This window comes from Thalia democratica, chromosome 2, assembly GCF_965202585.1.
Source record: "Thalia democratica chromosome 2, ktThaDemo2.hap1.1, whole genome shotgun sequence".
In the NCBI taxonomy this organism is placed as follows: domain Eukaryota; kingdom Metazoa; phylum Chordata; class Thaliacea; order Salpida; family Salpidae; genus Thalia; species Thalia democratica.
Window position 1 is genome coordinate 29,902,275 of NC_139166.1, and position 20,050 is coordinate 29,922,324.

The 20,050-nt window shown below is 27.2% G+C and overlaps 2 protein-coding genes across 2 annotated transcripts; both read right to left on the minus strand.

Moving 5' to 3' along the window:
• Positions 1-3,479: 3,479 nt before the first annotated feature.
• On the minus strand, positions 3,480-13,003 carry LOC145830026 (NADH dehydrogenase [ubiquinone] 1 alpha subcomplex subunit 9, mitochondrial-like). Its single transcript, XM_082937921.1, has 11 exons — positions 12,909-13,003; positions 11,135-11,272; positions 10,785-10,882; positions 10,573-10,667; positions 10,101-10,254; positions 8,842-8,950; positions 7,439-7,595; positions 5,719-5,851; positions 5,175-5,303; positions 4,381-4,539; positions 3,480-4,235 (listed from the first exon to the last, which is right to left on the minus strand). The coding sequence occupies exons 1-11, from the start codon at positions 12,943-12,945 to the stop codon at positions 4,173-4,175; spliced, it is 1,272 nt and encodes a 423-aa protein (XP_082794047.1). The 5' UTR covers positions 12,946-13,003; the 3' UTR covers positions 3,480-4,172.
• On the minus strand, positions 13,002-16,225 carry LOC145830025 (catenin alpha-2-like). Its single transcript, XM_082937920.1, has one exon. The coding sequence runs from the start codon at positions 16,198-16,200 to the stop codon at positions 13,507-13,509; it is 2,694 nt and encodes an 897-aa protein (XP_082794046.1). The 5' UTR covers positions 16,201-16,225; the 3' UTR covers positions 13,002-13,506.
• Positions 16,226-20,050: the final 3,825 nt, after the last annotated feature.

The window sequence follows — 20,050 nt, forward strand, 5'->3', positions numbered from 1 at the left end:
CTGAATAATTTTTAGTGGTGTCTACAAAGATAATTGAAAAAGCTTCTTTTAAACATCATCTATCACTAACATCATCTGTGGTTGTACTCTTCCAGATGTGTCTGTGAGAGCACCATCTTTGCGAAAAGGACGTGATTGTCTGGCCGACATAGAACTCTTCGCATTCACTACATTTCGCCGCATATATCCCAAAATTTTTGCAATTTAAGTTTTTTTTCAATTTTATCGTTTTTCTGTTTTTTAACTTTATTAAGCTTGTTTTTTTTTACCATTTTATCTTTGCAAAGCAAACATTTACCACAAGGGGATGAAATTCCTTCTTCATTATTAACTTCATGAGCTAATTTCTTGTAGTTAGTTAGTAAAGTTGCAATAGTCTGCGGTCGTTTGTATGTTATCATCACGTTTTGATTCAGTTGTTTTTCTCTTTCTGTTAATTTAAGAAAGTCTGGAAAGATTGTCGTCCAAATGCTTATGTTTTTGTTACTTTCCTTCGTTCTTTTTGTTGGTGGTCTGAACCGATCTTTCCATTTTTCTGTTTTTTCCAGCATCTCTACAACTAAACCCTCGCAAAAGTATGATTTTATGCATATATCTTTTAATAGTTTCAAAGCTTCTAAATAGTCACAATCCCGTTCACAAAATCTTCTTAATCTTATAGATTCGCTAAATACAATAGATTTGTAAATTGAGCGAGGATGATAAGATCTTCCATTGATGTAAACCCTATTGATAGCGGTAGGCTTTATGTAATTTCTTACATAAAACCCGCCTTTTTCTTCTTCATCTATGATGTGATTGACATCTAAAAACTCCAACTCTTTGTTTTTACTTTGGTGAGAAATTTCTCTAAAAATAGTTTTAAATCATACTTTTGAAACACAAATTTAAGTTTGTCTTTGATATTATCTGTGGTTGTTTTTGCTTGGGTAAAAAAGATAATGTCATCGATATAGCGCTTGAAAAGTATTGATGCTTTTAAAGTTGTTTTAACTTGTAATATTATATGATGTAGCGCAATATTGGCAATTGAAACAGAATTGTTATCTCCGGTAACAATTCCGTTTACTTGCGAATAGAATGATGTTCCGTTTTGCACTACTACATTTTCTAAACAAAACATTGTAAGATCGACTAAAGTTTTATTTACTTGTTTTGAATAGTTTGTGCACTTTTCGATTGCATTTGACAAATTAATTTTAACTAGTTCTCGACTTATGTTAGGGTATAAGCCTTGTACATCTGCAGCGAGTAAAAATGTTTTTTTGTTTATTCAAATAATTTTGTGGTAGACTTTTTTTCCATAAATCTAAATCTTCTAAATAACTTTTGCTGTCTTTACAGTATTCATTTACATCATATTTACAAAATTTGATACTTATTGGTTTAAATAACATTTCTAAAAAGCTTGTAACTCTTGAAGTGGTTATGTTACCTGCAGATTGTACTAGTCGAGTTGGTATTTCAAAAATGTTTGTATTCAAAACTTCTGAGTTATTTAATTTATGTGTTTTAAACAGTGGGTAAGCATATGCAGGTTCGTTACAGTGAAAGTGTTTGGCTATTGTTCCTTTTAGTTTTGAGTAAATACCATTTTTATGTTTTATTCCGATTGTATGTTTCAAAATTTTATTATCTATGCAATTTAGTTTATGTAAATTTATAATCGAGTCATTAAATTTTTCACGTATGTTTTCAAAATGCTTTTTAATATTATTTTCATTTAGTGTGTCTAACTTTTTAAACATTTCAAGCTCTCGACCCATTATTTTTTTGTAGTCATTAAAGTTCAGAACTACTAATTTACCATCTTTATCTGATCTACATATTACTATATTTTTGTTTCTTACTTGTTCATTTAATTCAGTTAGTGCTATTTTGTTTAATATTTAAATTGTTTCTTTTAATGTATTGTTCTTTAACTTGTAATTCTAAGTTTCTTATTTTATTTGTAGTTATACTGCAATAAGTTTTAATTTTTTCATCAACTAGAGCATTTATGGGTCGATTAAATTTTTCCATTTTTAATTTTTCAGGTAAGTGAGTATAGTTTAAGTCAATTTCTTGGTTATCTTTACTTAAAACATTTTGCCATTCAACAGATCTAATATGTCTCATAAATCTAAGCCATTCTTTTTATCTTTAATATTGTTTTTCCATTTAGGTGTAGGTACAAAATTTAAACCATGCATTAGTAAAGTTTTATGGTTATTGTTTAGATTATAATTAGATTTGTTGATTATTGTTGTTTTAGCTTGTTCTAAAATATTTTTTTCTAAAACTGATCTATTTATCTTTTTACGGTTTTTGTATCTATGATAGCTTTTTTTATTTTATATGCAAGAAAATTTTAAAATCAGTTCTAATTGCCTACTGAAGAAGAATTTGAAAGTACTTTAGTCAATATAACGAATACTAATAAATTTGTAGATTTTTTTGTTAAATAAAAATACTTTTTTATAACATAAAAGAAGTAAAGTTTAAAGTGTTTTATGCATAAAAAACTTACAAAAGACTAATTCTGTCTATAAAAAGAAAGCGTTACAAAGTAGTTCTGCATCAAAAGTGTTAGAGTAACATTTTGAAAATAAAATCGAAAACTAGTCAAACAGTTCTCTAACATTTTGATTTTCTATTTTTAGTTTAAAGTTAAGTATAAGGTAAAAAACTGTTAAAAAGTATAAAAACATTGAAAAGATACTGTAAATATGTTTTTTTTTGATGATGACTAAAGTTTTTTATTTATTTGATAGATTTTTTGAGTCAAATCGAAATTTTACTACTGAACATGTGAAAATTCCAGGTTTTTTTGCCTAAATTGTCAAATTCCAGGTAAAGTGGCAACCCTGTTCATATTGGAGTACGTAGCCTAAATTTATAAGCTTCTAAGATAAAAAAGTCTTTTATGCTTCTAATACTTCACTTTAAGTACTTATTTTTGATTAGATATCTATTTAATTTCAGAAATGTTTACTAAGATTGGCATATTATCGGAGTAACACCGTAGTATAAAATTCTTAAACACAAATAAAATTGCAAAAGTTATACGAGCTTTAAAATAAGTTTTAATTATCTAAATTAGGTGATTTGAGTCAGATATTTTATTGTTTTTATTAATATTATAGTAATACTATAATAATTTATCTAAAACAATATTTACAAACATAGTAGTTCTTATAACTATAAACCACAACTGGTTTAAAAATCAAGCTGTATAACTCTTACATCAATTAATCCATAAACAAACCAAACTTTTTTGTAGTGTATAAACAAAAGAGGTCCTTATAAGGCGGTAAAAATAAACTTGCTTAAACACGCGCTAGGGAGAATTACTTTATAATGAGCTCGAGCGAGATATTTCTCATACTTGATTTATGCGGGCGTGTCGGGCTGAATTGCAAATAAATTGTTTTAATCGATTGTTAGTTGCAGTTGGTACTTAATATGTTTGATCGCTTTGTAAAAGAAAAACAAATTAATCATATTAAACTTTTTTTATTGTATGCGTATAAGAAAATAAAAGTTTAAACCTAAAAATTGATTTTTCATTAACTTCAATACAATTAAAATGGCTATTAAATGTGCTGAAAGTAATATTTTTGTAAATTTAAAAACATTTAAATAACCGATGACATAAAAAAATGTTTTTATTAAGATAAACACGATATGTTACTTAAATTGGAGAAAACCGTTATTGTGTCTATTTTTAGTAACAAAAGCGCTATAAACATTTTTCTCTCTTTAACTTCGAAAAAATCATGTGAGAAAAGTAGTTGTAAAATTTCGTCAGCATAAAATAAACTCTGAACTTATAAAAAATCACAAGTATAACACACCTAAAAAAAATTATATATAACACTTTAAATAAAACTACGTTTAAAATTTTCATTTGTATTTAGATAACGTTAGAATAATTTTAAAAATGTTTACAAACTTGATTAAAGAAAAATTTAATACAAACATAACTTAATATTTATTACAAACTCAATTATTTTCAGTTTACGAACTTTTTTTTTAAGTTGGCAAATAAGATAATAAGAAAAGTAACATGTATGTTAGTGGAAATATAATTTTACAAGTACTAAATATCTCTTATGGAAAATAAATATTACTTCTCATAGTTTAGTTTATTTTCTAGTACACGAAAAAGTAAATATAAAAAAGTATAAACATTATAATCCAGCCACAAGATTTTCTGCTCTCAAATTTCCACCGTATATATCATTTGTGCTTACCTGTTTGCGTTTTTAAGATTTGTTAAAACGTACATATCAATTTCCTTTTTTAATGTTAAACTTGGAATACAACAATCATCTATTTAATAATTAATGTGAATATTTTTAAACGCCATACACAACAAAGTTAAGTAAACCAACAAACCCGAGGTATGGTTTTGTTTTCGTTGAACTCAATATAGTGGCTGGGATCCGCGGTGACGCTGTAAAACAGTTCGTATATTTTCTGTTCGAAGCTGGTCGGTTCCATGAGCAAATCGTCGAAGCCGGGTTTGCCTCCGCTCAAGTAGTCGTTGAAGTGAATCTGTTCATTCAAAGCTGTTTTGAACACTTTTTACGCCTTAAGTACAATTTTCTAAAGTTAAAATAATTGTCACATTTGTGCTTGTAATACTTTAAGAATTACCTTTTTTAAAATTACTTAAAGTAAATTTTAAGCTACAGTATGTAATAATATTCAACCGTACGATAATGTAATAATTAATTAGTGGTTTACAAACATATTTGTTTATATAATAAACTACATACAAAAAATAAATCTTAACGCGTGTACAAAATTATACTACTAAATAACTAATTCCATCAAAAATAATTAAATATTATAAAAACATTGTCTTATTTTGAAATAATAAAAATGCTAAAAATAGTAAAATACACTATTATATACTTAAAACAGTCCTACTTTTGCTAATTACTTTACCTTAAAAAATAAAAATTTGATTGACAACAAAAAAGTTTCTTAAATTTATTTTCATAAAATACTGAAATTTATAATGTTACAAAATTACATACCAATGGTAAACATACAGAAAGTTTGATTCACATAAACAACGTGAGACTCATTTATAAAAATATCATAATTAAACCTTCTACTTGGAATGCATAAAAAAAATACTATAAATTAATACAATTATTTTAAAAAAGTTTTTAACAGCAAACCATTTTAAATTTTTCCTCAGACATCCATGTAGTTCTATCAAAATGTTTCCAAATAAGATCTGCAAACCTGGGAAGTAATGAAGGTCTGTACTGCCTTCTAAAGTACATATCCAAGGCAATGCGTGTTAACTAAAGAACAATAGAGTATAAATTATTGTATTCTTTTTTATTTTGTTCGTAACATACAGAACCAACTTTGATGCCTTAAATCTCAAAAATACCTTAGATTTTTAAGTTGTAAAAAGTTTTTAGTATCTGAGGTTTAGAAAAATAAGTAAGAACCCCCTACTTAAATTACTTGGTTTCCTTAATAAAATTACTAAAAAATTATCAAAATTGCCAGAGACACAACATTGTATTTTTTTATTCAATATTTAGTTCAAATTTATAAGATATTTAATGATTTTCACAAAAAGTATAATTCCATGGCCAACATGATTAGTAACTTTTTAAACAACAAATATCAGTCTTTGTAATATTTGCAATTTCCCAATATATAAATAAAACAATTTATCTGTTGTTACTGCATATAACTAAAACAAACTTGTTGAGAAATTTTGGCAGGTTCAGTTCTATCAATGGGGCCAATAGCATCACCAAGATGTTTATGTTCTTTTTCGTGTACTGGCAACTCATACAAGTAATCAATCATGTCTGACAACTTGAATCTGTCCTTTCTGTTGATAAAAAACTATTGCTTTGCTAGAATTTTATCACACAGAAAGAAATTTTATACAATTTTTAGTATATATATATTTAAGGGTAACAGGAGGTCTAATATTTATTTTTTTTACAAAAATTAATATAGGCTTATATTTGAAAGCTTAGAGTATGTACTATAAAATACTTTTTATAAATCAAAAAAAAATTAATTAAATTTTGAGATATAAGTAGTTTTGTGAAAATATCTGATAAAATTGTACGAAATCGAAAATTTTTAAGACAACTTTTCTCGGATTTTGAAAAATTCACTAAAAATCTATCTTCTCCTTCATTTTATAAGCTATTGACTACAAATTTTCAGGATATGTTCCTTGCATTATAAAAAAAATCATATTGTAATGATTTTAAAAATACTAAAAGATAAAAATTTTATGACCAAAATAAGAGTATAAAATCAATATTTTTAAATACTTTTTTAAACAAAAGTATATTTTTACTCCAAATTATTTAATTGGCTACTATAAGATTGTTTATTTTAAGTTAAGATTTAACTAAAATATTTAAAAAAAGATTGCTTAAAAACTGTAGAAGATATATTTTTAAATAAATAGTCTTTTTTGCCTTTTTAGTATCGCCCTTACATAAGGATCCTATCCAACTCTCCGACTTTGTCCTCTTATTTCTCAAAAACTGACTTTTATTATAAGAAAATTAAAAAAAGGATCTGTAAGCTAAGTTGTAAAATAAGATCAACATGTAAAAAAGTGCCTTACCCCCTCCCCCCTTAATTAACTTTATAATAAAACCGAGTTTTTACAAATGTTACATATTTTTATAAAATTTTTGTTTTTATTTTAAACTTTGCAAGTGTTAAAAATATTGTGACGTAATCCTGATGTTAAAAAGTTTTGTACAGTTAGCTAAGATTGAATATGCTTTTCGTTTTGTTATTAAATTTTAGAACTTATGCATTTTGAAAAAGTTAGTTTTAGTAATTACTATTAAAAAAAAAAGTAAATACAAGAGGAAATATAATATTAGAAAAATGTTTCAAACTATTTGTGTAAGCGGCTTAATTTTACTTTGATTTTAATTTAATTCTATATTTACTTTAATCAATAAAGTTTGCAAAGTTTATAAATAAGAAGTTAAGAAAGTGACTCATAAACTTTAAAAAATGCTGTGCACACATTGATATTGAAGAAATATTCACTATAAATTAAGTTTATACTTCCGTACCAGACCTGCTGGTAATTTTTACTACAAAAGATAAAACGTTTAAAAAAATCTCAGCTCAATGTGTTGTGCACGTCAGTAAGTATTATGTTTTTAAATGGTTAGACGCTTGTTAAATATGCTATGTAAATACTCAAATTTGACAAAATTTTATATATTTATTACCCACTATCCGTTTAAAAATTAAAAAACAGCTGGTTTTTTACTAAAATCACTACATATACAGCTATTTTTCCAACAATTTTAATTTTTTACCATACAAGTATAGCTAATATAATTATCTTGTTTCAAAATAAAACAAACAGATTGTCGATAGCAGAATGATTGAATATGAAGCAGTTTAATCAATTAAAATTAAAACGAACCCAACAAATTCAAACATTTGCCCTCTACAAGCTTCTTCTTTAGCAATCGTACTGATAGCTTTGGCCAGGTCGGATATAAATACTGGTTGAACTGTTGTGTTTTTTCCGCCTCCGTGTAAACAGGGAAGTGCTCCTAGTATTGCCATGTCTGCCCATCCTAAAATGATTGACACAACATTGCAGTTAAAAACAAAGTTTGTAAATAATTATTAAAAGTTAGTTTGAATTTAAGGGAAAAACTATGTTGATACTAAACTTAACGAAAAAAAAAATTCAAGCTGTTTTGAAGGAATAGTCAGTTATTACAAATCTTAAAATAATATACTTCACAAATTAAAAACAGCTAAAAATAAGTACTTGTTAAAGTCATGTGGGGGTAAAAACTTTAAAGATTGCATTATTTCTCACATTGATAACTAAGCTACCAGTTGCTTTTTAAAACTAAAATAAAGTTTAAGTTTTGACATGTTAGCAAATAAAGTTGGAGAGTTGTTAGGTCCTTTAAGGCGAAATGTACGAACTAATTTTTTTTCTTCTTACTAATTGCTTCCTACGGAGTGGCTACTGGTTTTTTAAAAATTTCTTCCAAATTTTTTCAGGTTTTTGAAAGTATACGTTTTTGGGTCTACTCCTAGTTTAAAATTAAGTTTAAAGTAAAAATATGTGTTAGGTAGTATAAGAACATTGAAAAGATACTGGAAAGCTAATTAAAACATGTTTTTTTTAATAAAAAAAAAATTATGATGACAAATTTTTCTATCTTAACGATAGATCTTTAGTGTAAAATCGAAATTTCACTACTAAACACGTAAAAATTGTTTAAAATTCCAGGATTTTCTAAAATTAGTTAAATATTTCAGGTTTTTTTTTTCAAAATATCTCGAACTACAAGTTTTTTTTAGCCTAATTTCCAGGTTTATTCAGGTTTTTCCAGAACTCCAGGTTTAGTGGCCAAATTGTTCCTACAGTTTTCGAGCAATATAACAAAAATTTGTTAAAAAAATAAAACTCGCAACCAATTTTTTTCAACAAATAAAAAACGACTATTTCATTCATTAAATTTCTATTTATAACGATTTATAGAAAATAAACTTTTTTTTAAAATTGAGACGAATTGCTGTAAAAACTTAAGTGATACATATTTAGTAATTTTTTCATAGTTTCAAGAAAATCGGACACAAAAAATCATTTACTCCTCATTTGTATTGAGTTTTGTTACTGATAATATCTAAAAAATTAAATAAGTATTTTTTAAAACTAGCTTTTAACATTTACTCACAAGCTTTTGAAGTAAAGCTAAAACCAATAAAAAAATGATGTAACCCCTAATAGCCTAAAATAATTTATGGGATAATGCTTGATATAGAACAGTACCAATCTTAAAATATAAGTAAATCACAAACTTGGATTAGTTAGTAGGTTGACATATTTATCCTTTGCCCCATATACTTGTGCGCTTCTAACAATGGTGGTATCTGGATATATTTCTTTCATGGCACATTCTGCTTCATACTGTTTACAACAATATTATACTTTTTAATAAAACTATCTATCAGTAGTCAAGGAAGCTAGGTTAAAACTACAAAAACTGGGTTCGTATGCAAAATTTGACAATTTTAGACAGATTTATAAAACGAAATAGTCTAATAGTTCAGTTAATACAGTATAGCCTATAACTATTGGACTTTTTAGCTTTTTATATTGTTTTTTTTTAAATTTCAAACTAATTTATTAGATGTGGACCCTTAATAATGTAATAATAACTTGAGTTGTCAAAACTTGAATTGTCATGTAACTACTACAAACATACTTAACGTTTTACTTTTAGAATGCTGGCTATATAAATCTTGAACTTTTTAAACAACATAATAAACTACAGCAACTTTCTAAGTTTAAAACTAACCTTTTTTAATATAAAAAGTAAAAATCAAACACATTTTAGAAAACTCCTACTTCTGATAACTTTTGTTCCAATAAAACTTTTTTATTTAGATTAAAAAATCTGATTCTCAAATTTAATTTTGAAACTTATAGTTTTTGAAGAACTTGTACTAAAAAATCATGATGTTTTGCCAATAATACCTTAGTTTTACTAAAATTACTTTTTACTACAAAAATTAATATTTTATATTAAAAGTAATTTACAATTTAATTATCTACTCAAAAAACTTATTTTCAATTTTTTTAATTTTTAAAATTACAAGTAATTAAATTAAACTGACAAAAACTGACATTTTTTAAACTTATCTATTTCCAAAAATAAACTGATTTAGCCTGATTTATCCTGAAGCGTATGAACCCTATTAAAACATGACTTTAAATACCTTGTAAGAAAATGAAAACATATATAACTTTTAAATAAAATGACAATCAAAAAGCTTACTTTTAAATCTTGTTAAATACATCTCAACAATAAAAATTAGTTAAAACTATAACAAATCAAAAAGTTGACTACTAATAAAATAAAAAGTTATTTCAAAGTCGGTAATTTCATGGCTTACCATTTAAAAACATTTGTCTTAAAATTTAAATCAATGACAATAAAATCTCCCTATTATATTTATATAAGTAGTATAAATAAATACACTAAAACTTAATATAAAAGAATAACTGTAGGCAGATACAAAAAAAGACTACTGTACATTTTAAGCTAGCAATTTACCTGCAAAGCGAGAATTTTAGAAATCTTTCTAGCTTTTTCCTGGTGGCAAGCAAGGTTTGTCATATGAATGAGTTTTGTTCCGTCATTTTTTTCAGCCACCATTCTTGCCAAGTTTTTTGGCCACTCCAAGTTAACATCTTCCAATGAATAAAAACTGAAGTTACATGGATTCAAATTAAATAGTTTAAAGAAAAAAAATACACTTTAAAATGCTACAGTCATTAAAATAGACAATTTTAATGTAATATACACAAGAACATTAATAAATAATTGATATCTATAAGCAGATAAAATAATAGAGAAAACTCAATTCAAAGGTAGTGAGAATGATTGTTGATTTTATGATTTGTATTTATAACTAATCATATAAAAAGTTAAATAGAAAATAGGCAAAGCTACCCTTTCAAAATGATAGTTAACATAACATCACAGTTCTTAAAGATATATTTAACTAAAAAAATCGCATACTAACTTGAATGGGCGGTCACTGCCAACAAAGTTAAGTACTACATTGGAATATTGGATGAGTTCACGCGTATTCTCTTCGTCTTCATTTATTCTGTGTGGCTATAAAAAACATACAAGTTGTGAAATATCACAATACTTGGTTTATAAACACTTATCAAAAAAAGTGGTAAAATTTAAATAAACAAAAGTTGTTTCACATAATTTAAACTTTCTTACCCTAAACATCATTTGTCCCAAGTCACTCATAACTTTGAGAGGCAAAACTCTTTTGTCTTCTCCCCTAAATGGAATTATTAGCTGTGTTCCAGTAGATGCTAAAAACAGAACAAATTTAAGCAAAAAACTTGTAATTAATATCTAAAAAGTTTGTATATGGCTAAGTCATTTCTAAAGTAGAGTATCAAAGTACATTGTACCTGTAAGTTCAGTTGCTTTTAAAATTTTGAGTAAACTATAGCAATTCAGAAGATCGTGCATTGAGTGCACAAAGAAAGCTTAAATAAAGCATATATGTACTACTATTACATTTTCCAACGAGGTATTTAAAATCAAAACAAGTAAATAACCGAGATGATTAGTGACAGTCCTTCCGACGTGACCTGTGGCACCAAACACAGTAGCCGACACTCCACTGTATGAAGATCTGCCGCCTCCTCCCTGAGCTATGTTGACTTGATGCAAGCATCTCACGCTTGCTGTTCCAACTGTGACAGTAAAGTTGGATCTTACTTTTTTTTTCATTTGTGAGCGCACTTTATTTTTACTTGTTTATTTCAGAAATATTAGTATTAAATTAAAATGTTGCAGCCAATTTTACATAGTGGAGTTTATAAAGCAGTTTCATGGTTAAAATGAGTGTATTCAAAATAATTTCTAGATTGATAATTTCGTTTACAAAAATTAGTTTTATTAATGATACTTGAATAAGTCAGCACTGATGTTTTTAGTGAGATTTTCTAGAACTCAGAAATTTTTCTTCAAACTTTGTGAACTAGTAATATAACAGTAAATTTCCTATAGACTAAAATAATTCTTAATAAATAAAAAAAAGCAATAGCTTAAGTTTGAACAACCTTATATTTACTAAATAGTAATAATCTATCTATACAACAATTGAAGCAAATTATAGCATGTTTGTATTAACCTGAAAGTATAAACGCGTCTACTAATCAGGATAGCCAAATGTTTTTGGAAAATTTTCTCCAAGTTTTAAAATTTCCTCTAGGTTTTTAAAAGTCGCAGTTTTAAGTCTATTTTTAGTTTGAAGTTAAGTTTGAGGTTAAAACTGTTTTAAATGGTATAAAAACATTGAAAAGATACTCTAAAGCTACTTTAAATGAGTTTTTTAATAAATAAATTTTTGATGATGATAAAATTTTTTTATCTATATGATACTTTTTTTGTGTTTTATCGATATTTTACTATTTAACATGTAAAAATTGTTTAAAATTCAAGGTTTTTTTTTAGTTCCAGGTTTTGAGCTTTTTTGGCAACCCTGACTAATAGTATTTTTTCCATACTTCTATTAATATAAGAGAATTTTAATGACTGACAACTCAACAACTTGTAAACACAAAAGATTTTATTTTTTAAAGCTGTTAAACTTTAAAAAATTTAAAGTTATTTTCAATGCCACGTACTGATTAAATTTAAATAGACTTACATGTTGTATAAATAAATAATTCATAAAACTTCCAAATGATTACTTTTTTACAAATTTTAAAAAACTTAGAAAATAGATTAATCAAGTTTTAGCAGTTTTTCATCTTCACAAAAACTTTAGTTATAACATTTTAACCTGGTAAAATTTTGAATTATAAGACAAAGTTGTAGGTATCTTGAAGATTACTGTTTTTATCTTTACTTATTTTTTCCATTTATTTTAAACCAAGTATTGTAAAATATATTCAAATGTAAACACTGTGGCTTTTGTGAAAAAACTACTTTTTATTTACACTAATACACGGAGAAATAAAGCTACTGATGTGCTTAATATTTTAATATTCTTAATATATTAAAGCCTTACTATTATCTACTACATATTAATTATTTTTTCTAGTACAACTAAGTGTTTACATGTTATCTATAAACTGGTTTATAAACAGGTAATTTGAAATATTATAACTTAAATTTCAGAGAACATAGCAAACATATAGTACATGGGGCTAAATAAAACTATTTCCAACTAACTTGGAATACTTTTTTTAACTATATAACTAATTTTAAGACAATAATATAAAAAATAATTTATATTAGTTATCATATAACAAACTTACACCCAAAGTAATTGTTCAAAACACCACTTAAATTTTCATAAATTTTGAGTTTTTATATACTTACTTGACTTATCAAATTTCTTTAGAAGTTTTGTGGTCATTTTAGATAAATTAACAAGCAAAAGCTACTATTGCATATGGTATTATCAAATGGTCACTGAAAAATACAATTAACAATAACTTAAAATAAATGTACAAATTATTCTGTATGTTTGGTCACAATAACCATTGTTTATTAGTATACTTATGAAAAAATGTAAACAATTAGGAATACGTTTCTTAATGAAACAAAGCAAATGTTACTAAATTTTTAAGTCAAAAGAAATTTTTATGATGCTCAGAAATACTCAAAAAAAGATGTATATCATTTATATTTGAAGACAATAATTAGTGTAAAAAATCAATTGTAATTAAAATTCTAAAGTACCATTTAATAAAAATTCACTTTATAAAAATGTCAGTGATTTAAAAATAAAAACATGATCACAAAGAACTATTGTACCGACAGTTTATATGAAAAAGTAGCTATATACATAATTCATCGTGTACAAAGAGTAGAAAAATAAAAAGCACCATTAAACAACTTCAGCACGTCAGGACTTACAATAATCCAATAATCTACAATTACAAATCACTATCAATAAGTCACTTTTTGTTTTTTTTTACATATCATGTTTGAATTCACTAAGAGCTTCACCATGACTAATTTTCTTTTGTGATGCTCTCCTCAAAACAGGTCGGTCTGGTTTTTGGCTTGTACTTCTAACCAGGGGTTTCTTGTCAGGCACTTTCATTTTCCACTGAATCTCGTTTCCTTTGTTGCTACCTGCTCTATCAAACTTGGTAGATGCAACATAAGATGTTTTTACAGTTAATACAACAGAATTCATCAAGTTCTTGGCTGCTTGTATCAATGACATAGCTCCTTCTACACTTGAAACAACCATTTCAGCTGAAATGTTTTGTACTTCAGCTTTGACCTTAGCACACATTTTAAGCTGATGGCAGTAAAGAGAAATACGCTCCAAGTAAGCAAGCAAGTCATCTTTAACAGAGGATTCTGGACACATATCAGCAATTCCACGTGCAATGCTGTCTAAACGACTACCAATGTTTGCAATTTTTTTGGAAGCTTCAATAACATCTGAAGTGTTTTTGAGTTTACCGCGTCCTCTTGTAAAGTTAGTCATGTCCAACATGACAGCACACATTTGTCTTGCAAGTACAATAATGTCATTGGAAGTTTCATCCCATTTACCTAACTCTTGGTCTGCTACTTCTCGCTCCTGTTTCAGTTCTTGTTGATTGAGTTCAAACTCCTTTTTCTGCTCTTCATTCATAGCTTCAATTATCTTCTTCATATTTTCCCTTTCATCTGGTTTACCAGTACGATCAATTGTGTCATTTGTTCTTCCGCTAACTCTAGACATGTTGTCACCATCTGGATCATCACTGTCAGTTTCTAAGTCTTCTGGGTCTTTCAAAGCAAGAACAGCTTGCCTAACTTCACGGACAGCATCATAAACCATCCTGGAAGTATCAATAAATTCATTGTCAAAAGCTTCACCCTTATCACCACTAGCAATTGCATTAGCAGATTTATCCAATTGCTGACTAAATTGAACATTTGCTGCATTTTCAAGGGCATCACATGCATCAGTTACTTTTTGAACATAAAAGTCTGGTTCATAGTTTTCCATTTCACCTCTGACAACATGCACTACTCTGGCACTTCTTCCTAGAATATCATTACCACTGTTCAATAAGTCATCCTGACTATCCTCTTGAATAGCTTGCACACACTTGGTGATGTCTTCTAGGATGTGATTTTCACTAATAGCTAAAAATTTATCTATTGGGGTTATTTCATCAACTGCATCAGTCAATAAACCAACATGCTTCAACCAAGTATCTTTGTAAGTGTCCATGTTCTTTTGTGCTGGCTCACTTTCAGGTCTTGCAGCTAGAGTGAGAGCACTGTTTATCACCTGAGGGCACAACACTTCAAGAGTTTTGGCAGCCAACTTAACCATTCTATTACCTTCTTGGTTGCCAGAGACTGAGCAAGCAAGGTTTGCAACTTCAACCAATTTGTTGGCATGGTCCCTAAAAATCTGAGCTTCTTCTTTGACCAAATTTTCATCTCCACTTTTTGCAGCTGATATTAGTGCCATAATTGGTGATGAAGTGTCAAGAAAAGTGTCAGATATATGATCAATAACTGCTTTTTGCAATTGACGCCTGAGATCTTTTGTTTTTTCTTGCATATAATCAATAGCATTTTCAAGATCATCAGTAGACCTACCCTCTGCCTGAGCACTCATATACTCATTAAGCAAGTCTTGCAATGCTTGGCGTACTGCATTACATTCTGCAACAATCCTCTCACGGCGTTCTTCTCTGGTACATGAAGAATCTGCCATTAAAGCAGCTCCACTAATAATACTTTCAAGGCGTTCTTCCAGTGAAGGTCTATGCTTTCGCTCCTCAAAAGACAATGGATCCATGTTAACACGGTTGAGCAGGTCTTCCATAGCTTGCTCCAACTCGCCATTTGAACTATCCTTTTTACCATGAGAATTTCCTTGGACTGCTGAATTCACTTTATCCATTGTTCCTATAAGTCTTTTATAGATAGCATCTTTGTTAGCATTTGGACCAGCAACATCTGGATGGTGAATGCTAAGCTTTACTGCATCATACAACATTTTTCCATTTGTCAAAAGTTCAGCTCTTGCTGCAGCTAAATCATCTCTATTTTTTGGATCTTTTAAATCATTTTGCCGACTAAGCAGGCAAGGTTGCAATTCTTGCATTTTTGTCATCAAATTTTCATATGCATCTTCAAGCCTGTTAAAATCAGAGGCATCACGTACATCTGCAGCTGATCTTTTGAGCAGCTTCAACTTGCTGAGAAGTCTCATGACGTCAGCTATGTCAGCCAGAATCAAAAGCTTAGTAACAGAAGAAAGAAGAGCTCTTGCTGCTCTAACCATACTACCTCTTTTCATTGGTGACAATGGATCATCTGCAAAACTATGGGAAGTTTGTGCCATTACTTCACCATCAGCCTGTGTTTGCTCAACAGCTTTTTCTAACTCAGTTCTAAGACCTGGGTTTTCTCTGGCAATTTCATTTCCTTTTGTTATAAAAGCTTCAGTGGCATCCTCTACACTCTTAACTAGTTCTTTTGGCTTTTTGCTTTTGCCCTTCTTTTTGTTAGAAATTTTATTGTTGACCAGAGTAGTAACTTGAACAACGAGTGGTTCAAGAAGCTTCTCAACAGTAAGAGTTTTAATTTCCAACTGCTTTGGATTGTACTTTACTCCAGTACTTGAAGCAGATAATGTTGACATTTTAACTTATAAACTAGATTAAAATATATCTGCAAAAAATTCAACGTATATAAATAATTTAAAAAAAATATTTTTTATAATAATCTTTTTAAAAGACTTAGCAAAACATTTTAAGCTAAATAAAACTTATACATACTGAAATGGATGTTTAAAAACTTTATTCTTAAAACTTTTAATGTTTTAAATTGTATTTGGAATGAAAATACGGATTGCCACTCTTTGAGATCAAAAAAACTAGCATGAGTTTATTTAAGAATCTCAATTAAATATGTTGAGCCTACAATGCATTATAATTATATAAGTGTGCGTATTTTTTAATTATAAAAATAAACAATTGGTAGCTCAGTTAGAATTCTTTTTTTTTTTTTTCATTATCTACTACCTTAATTTACATTAAATACAAAATATTTAATTTGTTTTTAAAGAATTATCATTTATTTTTCATAGACACTATTAAAATGTTTTTATTAAAAATATAACTCTCTTAATTGCCTTCTTAGTTTGGAAACTACTGCTTAAAATTTTCTTATTTTATTTTAAAATTTTTGACTGGAGTAAAACAATTTTTATACTTCATTTAAAACCAAAAAATAATGTTTCACTTAATTACATTTATAAGAAAAAATTGCAATTGCAATTGGCAGTTTTACTTAGAATCTACAAAAATTATTTTAGTTTATTCTTCAATAAAACATAGAAAAATCAAAGTCACTTTAAAATTCTAAATGCTAATCAAATGTCTGCAGTGAAAGTGTACCTGATTTTTACTTAGTTAAGTAGAAAATATTTATGACTATCATTTATTTCATTTAATTTGCATTATTTTTATATTTTAAGTACTTAAGTATTATTGGTAACAGCTATTAATGAAATGTTACAAATGAACACATTTTATAAAAGAATATTTAACATAAAACTATTTCCTAATTAAGCTAAATAAAATTTAATATTTAATTATGTAGTTATTAACATTTTAAAATTTAAATAAAACTAGAATAAGCTTTAACAAAATGGTTAGTTTTAAAAAATATTTAATTAAGCTTGTCAAATTTTTATCCTTTATTTAAAAAATATTTAAGGGCATAGGGGGGGGGGGGGGGTAAACACCCTTTTTTGGTTTTTGATCTTATTTTATATAGTTTTTACTAAGCTACAAGATGCTTTTTACAGATTTAAAAAATTCAAAGTATTTTTTGAGATATAGCCGGTCAAAGTCGGAGGCAACAATAGGATCCTTATGGGAGGCGCAAACTAAAACGGCAAATAACTAGAAATCACTAAAAATCTATCTTCTCCTACGTTTTTTGAGATAACTACCTCAAATTTTCAGGAAATGTTCCTTGCAATATTTAAAAAATTCTGTCGGAACAGAATTTAAAAAAATTAAAAAATAAAAATTTTATAACAAAAACACAAAAAAAAAACTGTTTTTTTTGTTTATTTTTTAAATATAATTTTTATTTTTTAATTTTTTAAAAATTCCTTCCGACAGAATTTTCTAAATATATCAAGGAACATTTCCTGAAAATTTGAGGAAGTTATCTCAAAAAATGTAGGAGAAGATAGATTTTTAGTGAAATAGTCTATTTTTGCCGTTTTAGTTTGTGCCTCCCATAAGGATCCTATTGTTGCCTCTGACTTTGACCGGCTATATCTCAAAAGTTATTTTGAATTTTTTTAATCTGTAAAAAGCATTTTGTAGCTTAGTAAAAACTAAATAAAATAAGATCAAAAACCAAAAAAGGGTGTTTACCCCCCCTATGCCCTTAATATTTTTCTTTGTTTGAGTACCCAAACTTGTACAAAAGTAGTATAAATAAATTATTCTTAAAACCATAAATTAAGGGCATAGGGGGTTAAACACCCTTTTTTGGTTTTTGATCTTATTTTATATAGTTTTTACTAAGCTACAAGATGCTTTTTACAGATTTACAAAATTCAAAATAATTTTTGAGATATAGCCGGTCAAAGTCGGAGGCAACAATAGGATCCTTATGGGAGGCACAAACTAAAACGGCAAATTATTAGAAATTACTAAAAATCTATCTCCTCCTAGGTTTTTTGAGATAACTACCTCAAATTTTCAGGGAAATGTTCCTTGCAGTATTTAGAAAATTCTGTCGGAACAAAATTTAAAAAAAATAAAAAATAAAAATTTTATAACAAAATAACAAAAAAAAACTGTTTTTTTTGTTTATTTTTAATATAAAATTTTTATTTTTTATTTTTTAAAAATTCCTTCCGACAGAATTTTCTAAATATATCAAGGAACATTTCCTGAAAGTTTGAAGTAGTTTTCTCAAAAAATGTAGAAGATAGATTTTTAGTGAAATAGTCTATTTTTGCCGTTTTAGTTTGCGCCTCCCATAAGGATCCTATTGTTGCCTCCGACTTTGACCGGCTATATCTCAAAAATTATTTTGAATTTTGTAAATCTTTAAAAAGCATCTTGTAGCTTAGTAAAAACTATATAAAATAAGATCAAAAACTAAAAAAGGGTGTTTACCCCCCCCCCCCTATGCCCTTAATGTTAAGTATAATGTATAACACTTAAAACCACAATCTAGCTCTAAAAAATATAATTTCATAATTATGGGCATAAAAGGTACATCTATATCAACTACAAAATCGTAATAATTGGTATTTTTCACTTAATAATAATAAAAGAAGTATGCATTTAGAAAACATCAAAGTTTTATTTTTTTGTTTTACATTTTTTAACAGAAGACTTTAAAATGTTCTATCAATCAAAACAGCAGGTTATCCCTTGAACTTGAAAGATTTATATTTAGGCGAAAAATGTTAATTAAGTATATTTAAGGATTGCAATTCTTTGAGGCAAAAAAAATACTAGCCAGAGTAAGCCTCAGTTTACTACAAAGACTTAAAAAAAGTTTTTACATCTTAAGCACAACGATGTTTGAACTTCGGAGAGTCATATATTAGATTTCTAGGTGCAAATAAATATTTAAAGTGAAAAATATATTTAACCATAAGCAGTCTTGTTATAATCTAATAGTTAAACTTTATGATGACATGTAACTATTAAAACAATTCAAGTTCAAAAGAGTATACTTTAAATCAAGCTAATCAAATTATGTGTACACCAAGCTGCAAAAAATAAAACCGGTGCACCCAAAGATCTAATTTTAATAAGTGCCGCTAGTGGTCGGACTGCGTAAACACTTTTATTAGTGCATTTCTCCTTAAAAATCATTACTCAATTTCTATTTACATGCAAACCATTTAGCAACTGAAGGTAAAACTTTATATTTGATCCTCTTTTTAATGACCTCTTTATATATTTTACCATATTTTCACAATGATATTTTAGTTATATGGCTTTGTCTTACATACTTATTAATTGAACACTTCTCCCCAATTACTACAAAATTCCCAGTTCAGTATTATTTAAATACTTTATTAAATATTAACTACATACTTAGTCTAACTCTATTATTAGTGAACTTTGAAGTTTTATGAAGATTCAAAATAAAAATTTGTCTACACACACAAGCAATTAATTCATTTAGAATCAAATAATTAATACTATATAAATTGACATAAGAAATCAAACATCAATATTTATTAATAATTTACAACTATATTAAATCTATTTAAAAAGTATTTTGAAAATAATAAAAAATTCTTCATTGTTTTATTAGTTGAATTCAGTTTTTGGTACTTATAACTGAATTTAGACTGTTATTACCAAAAACACTATGTTGAATTGTTAGTAGTTCATTGATTTATTTAATAAATAGAAACAGATTTTATTATTAATAAACGAATCAGCAGATATAAAATATTATCACTTACAACTTTATCGTCGATATTAGCATGATTTTTA

Excerpts from the sequence above, each read along its gene's own strand:
- LOC145830026 (XM_082937921.1), bottom strand. The coding sequence starts at position 12,945 with ATGACCACAAAACTTCTAAAGAAATTTGATAAGTCAA. Across the intron at positions 10,668-10,784 it reads TGGGACAAATGATGTTTAGG|CCACACAGAATAAATGAAGA; the intron begins GTAAGAAAGTTT and ends TGTTTTTTATAG. Across the intron at positions 4,540-5,174 it reads CTGAGGAAAAATTTAAAATG|ATTCACTTCAACGACTACTT; the intron begins GTTTGCTGTTAA and ends TTGAATGAACAG.
- LOC145830025 (XM_082937920.1), bottom strand. The coding sequence starts at position 16,200 with ATGTCAACATTATCTGCTTCAAGTACTGGAGTAAAGTACAATCCAAAG.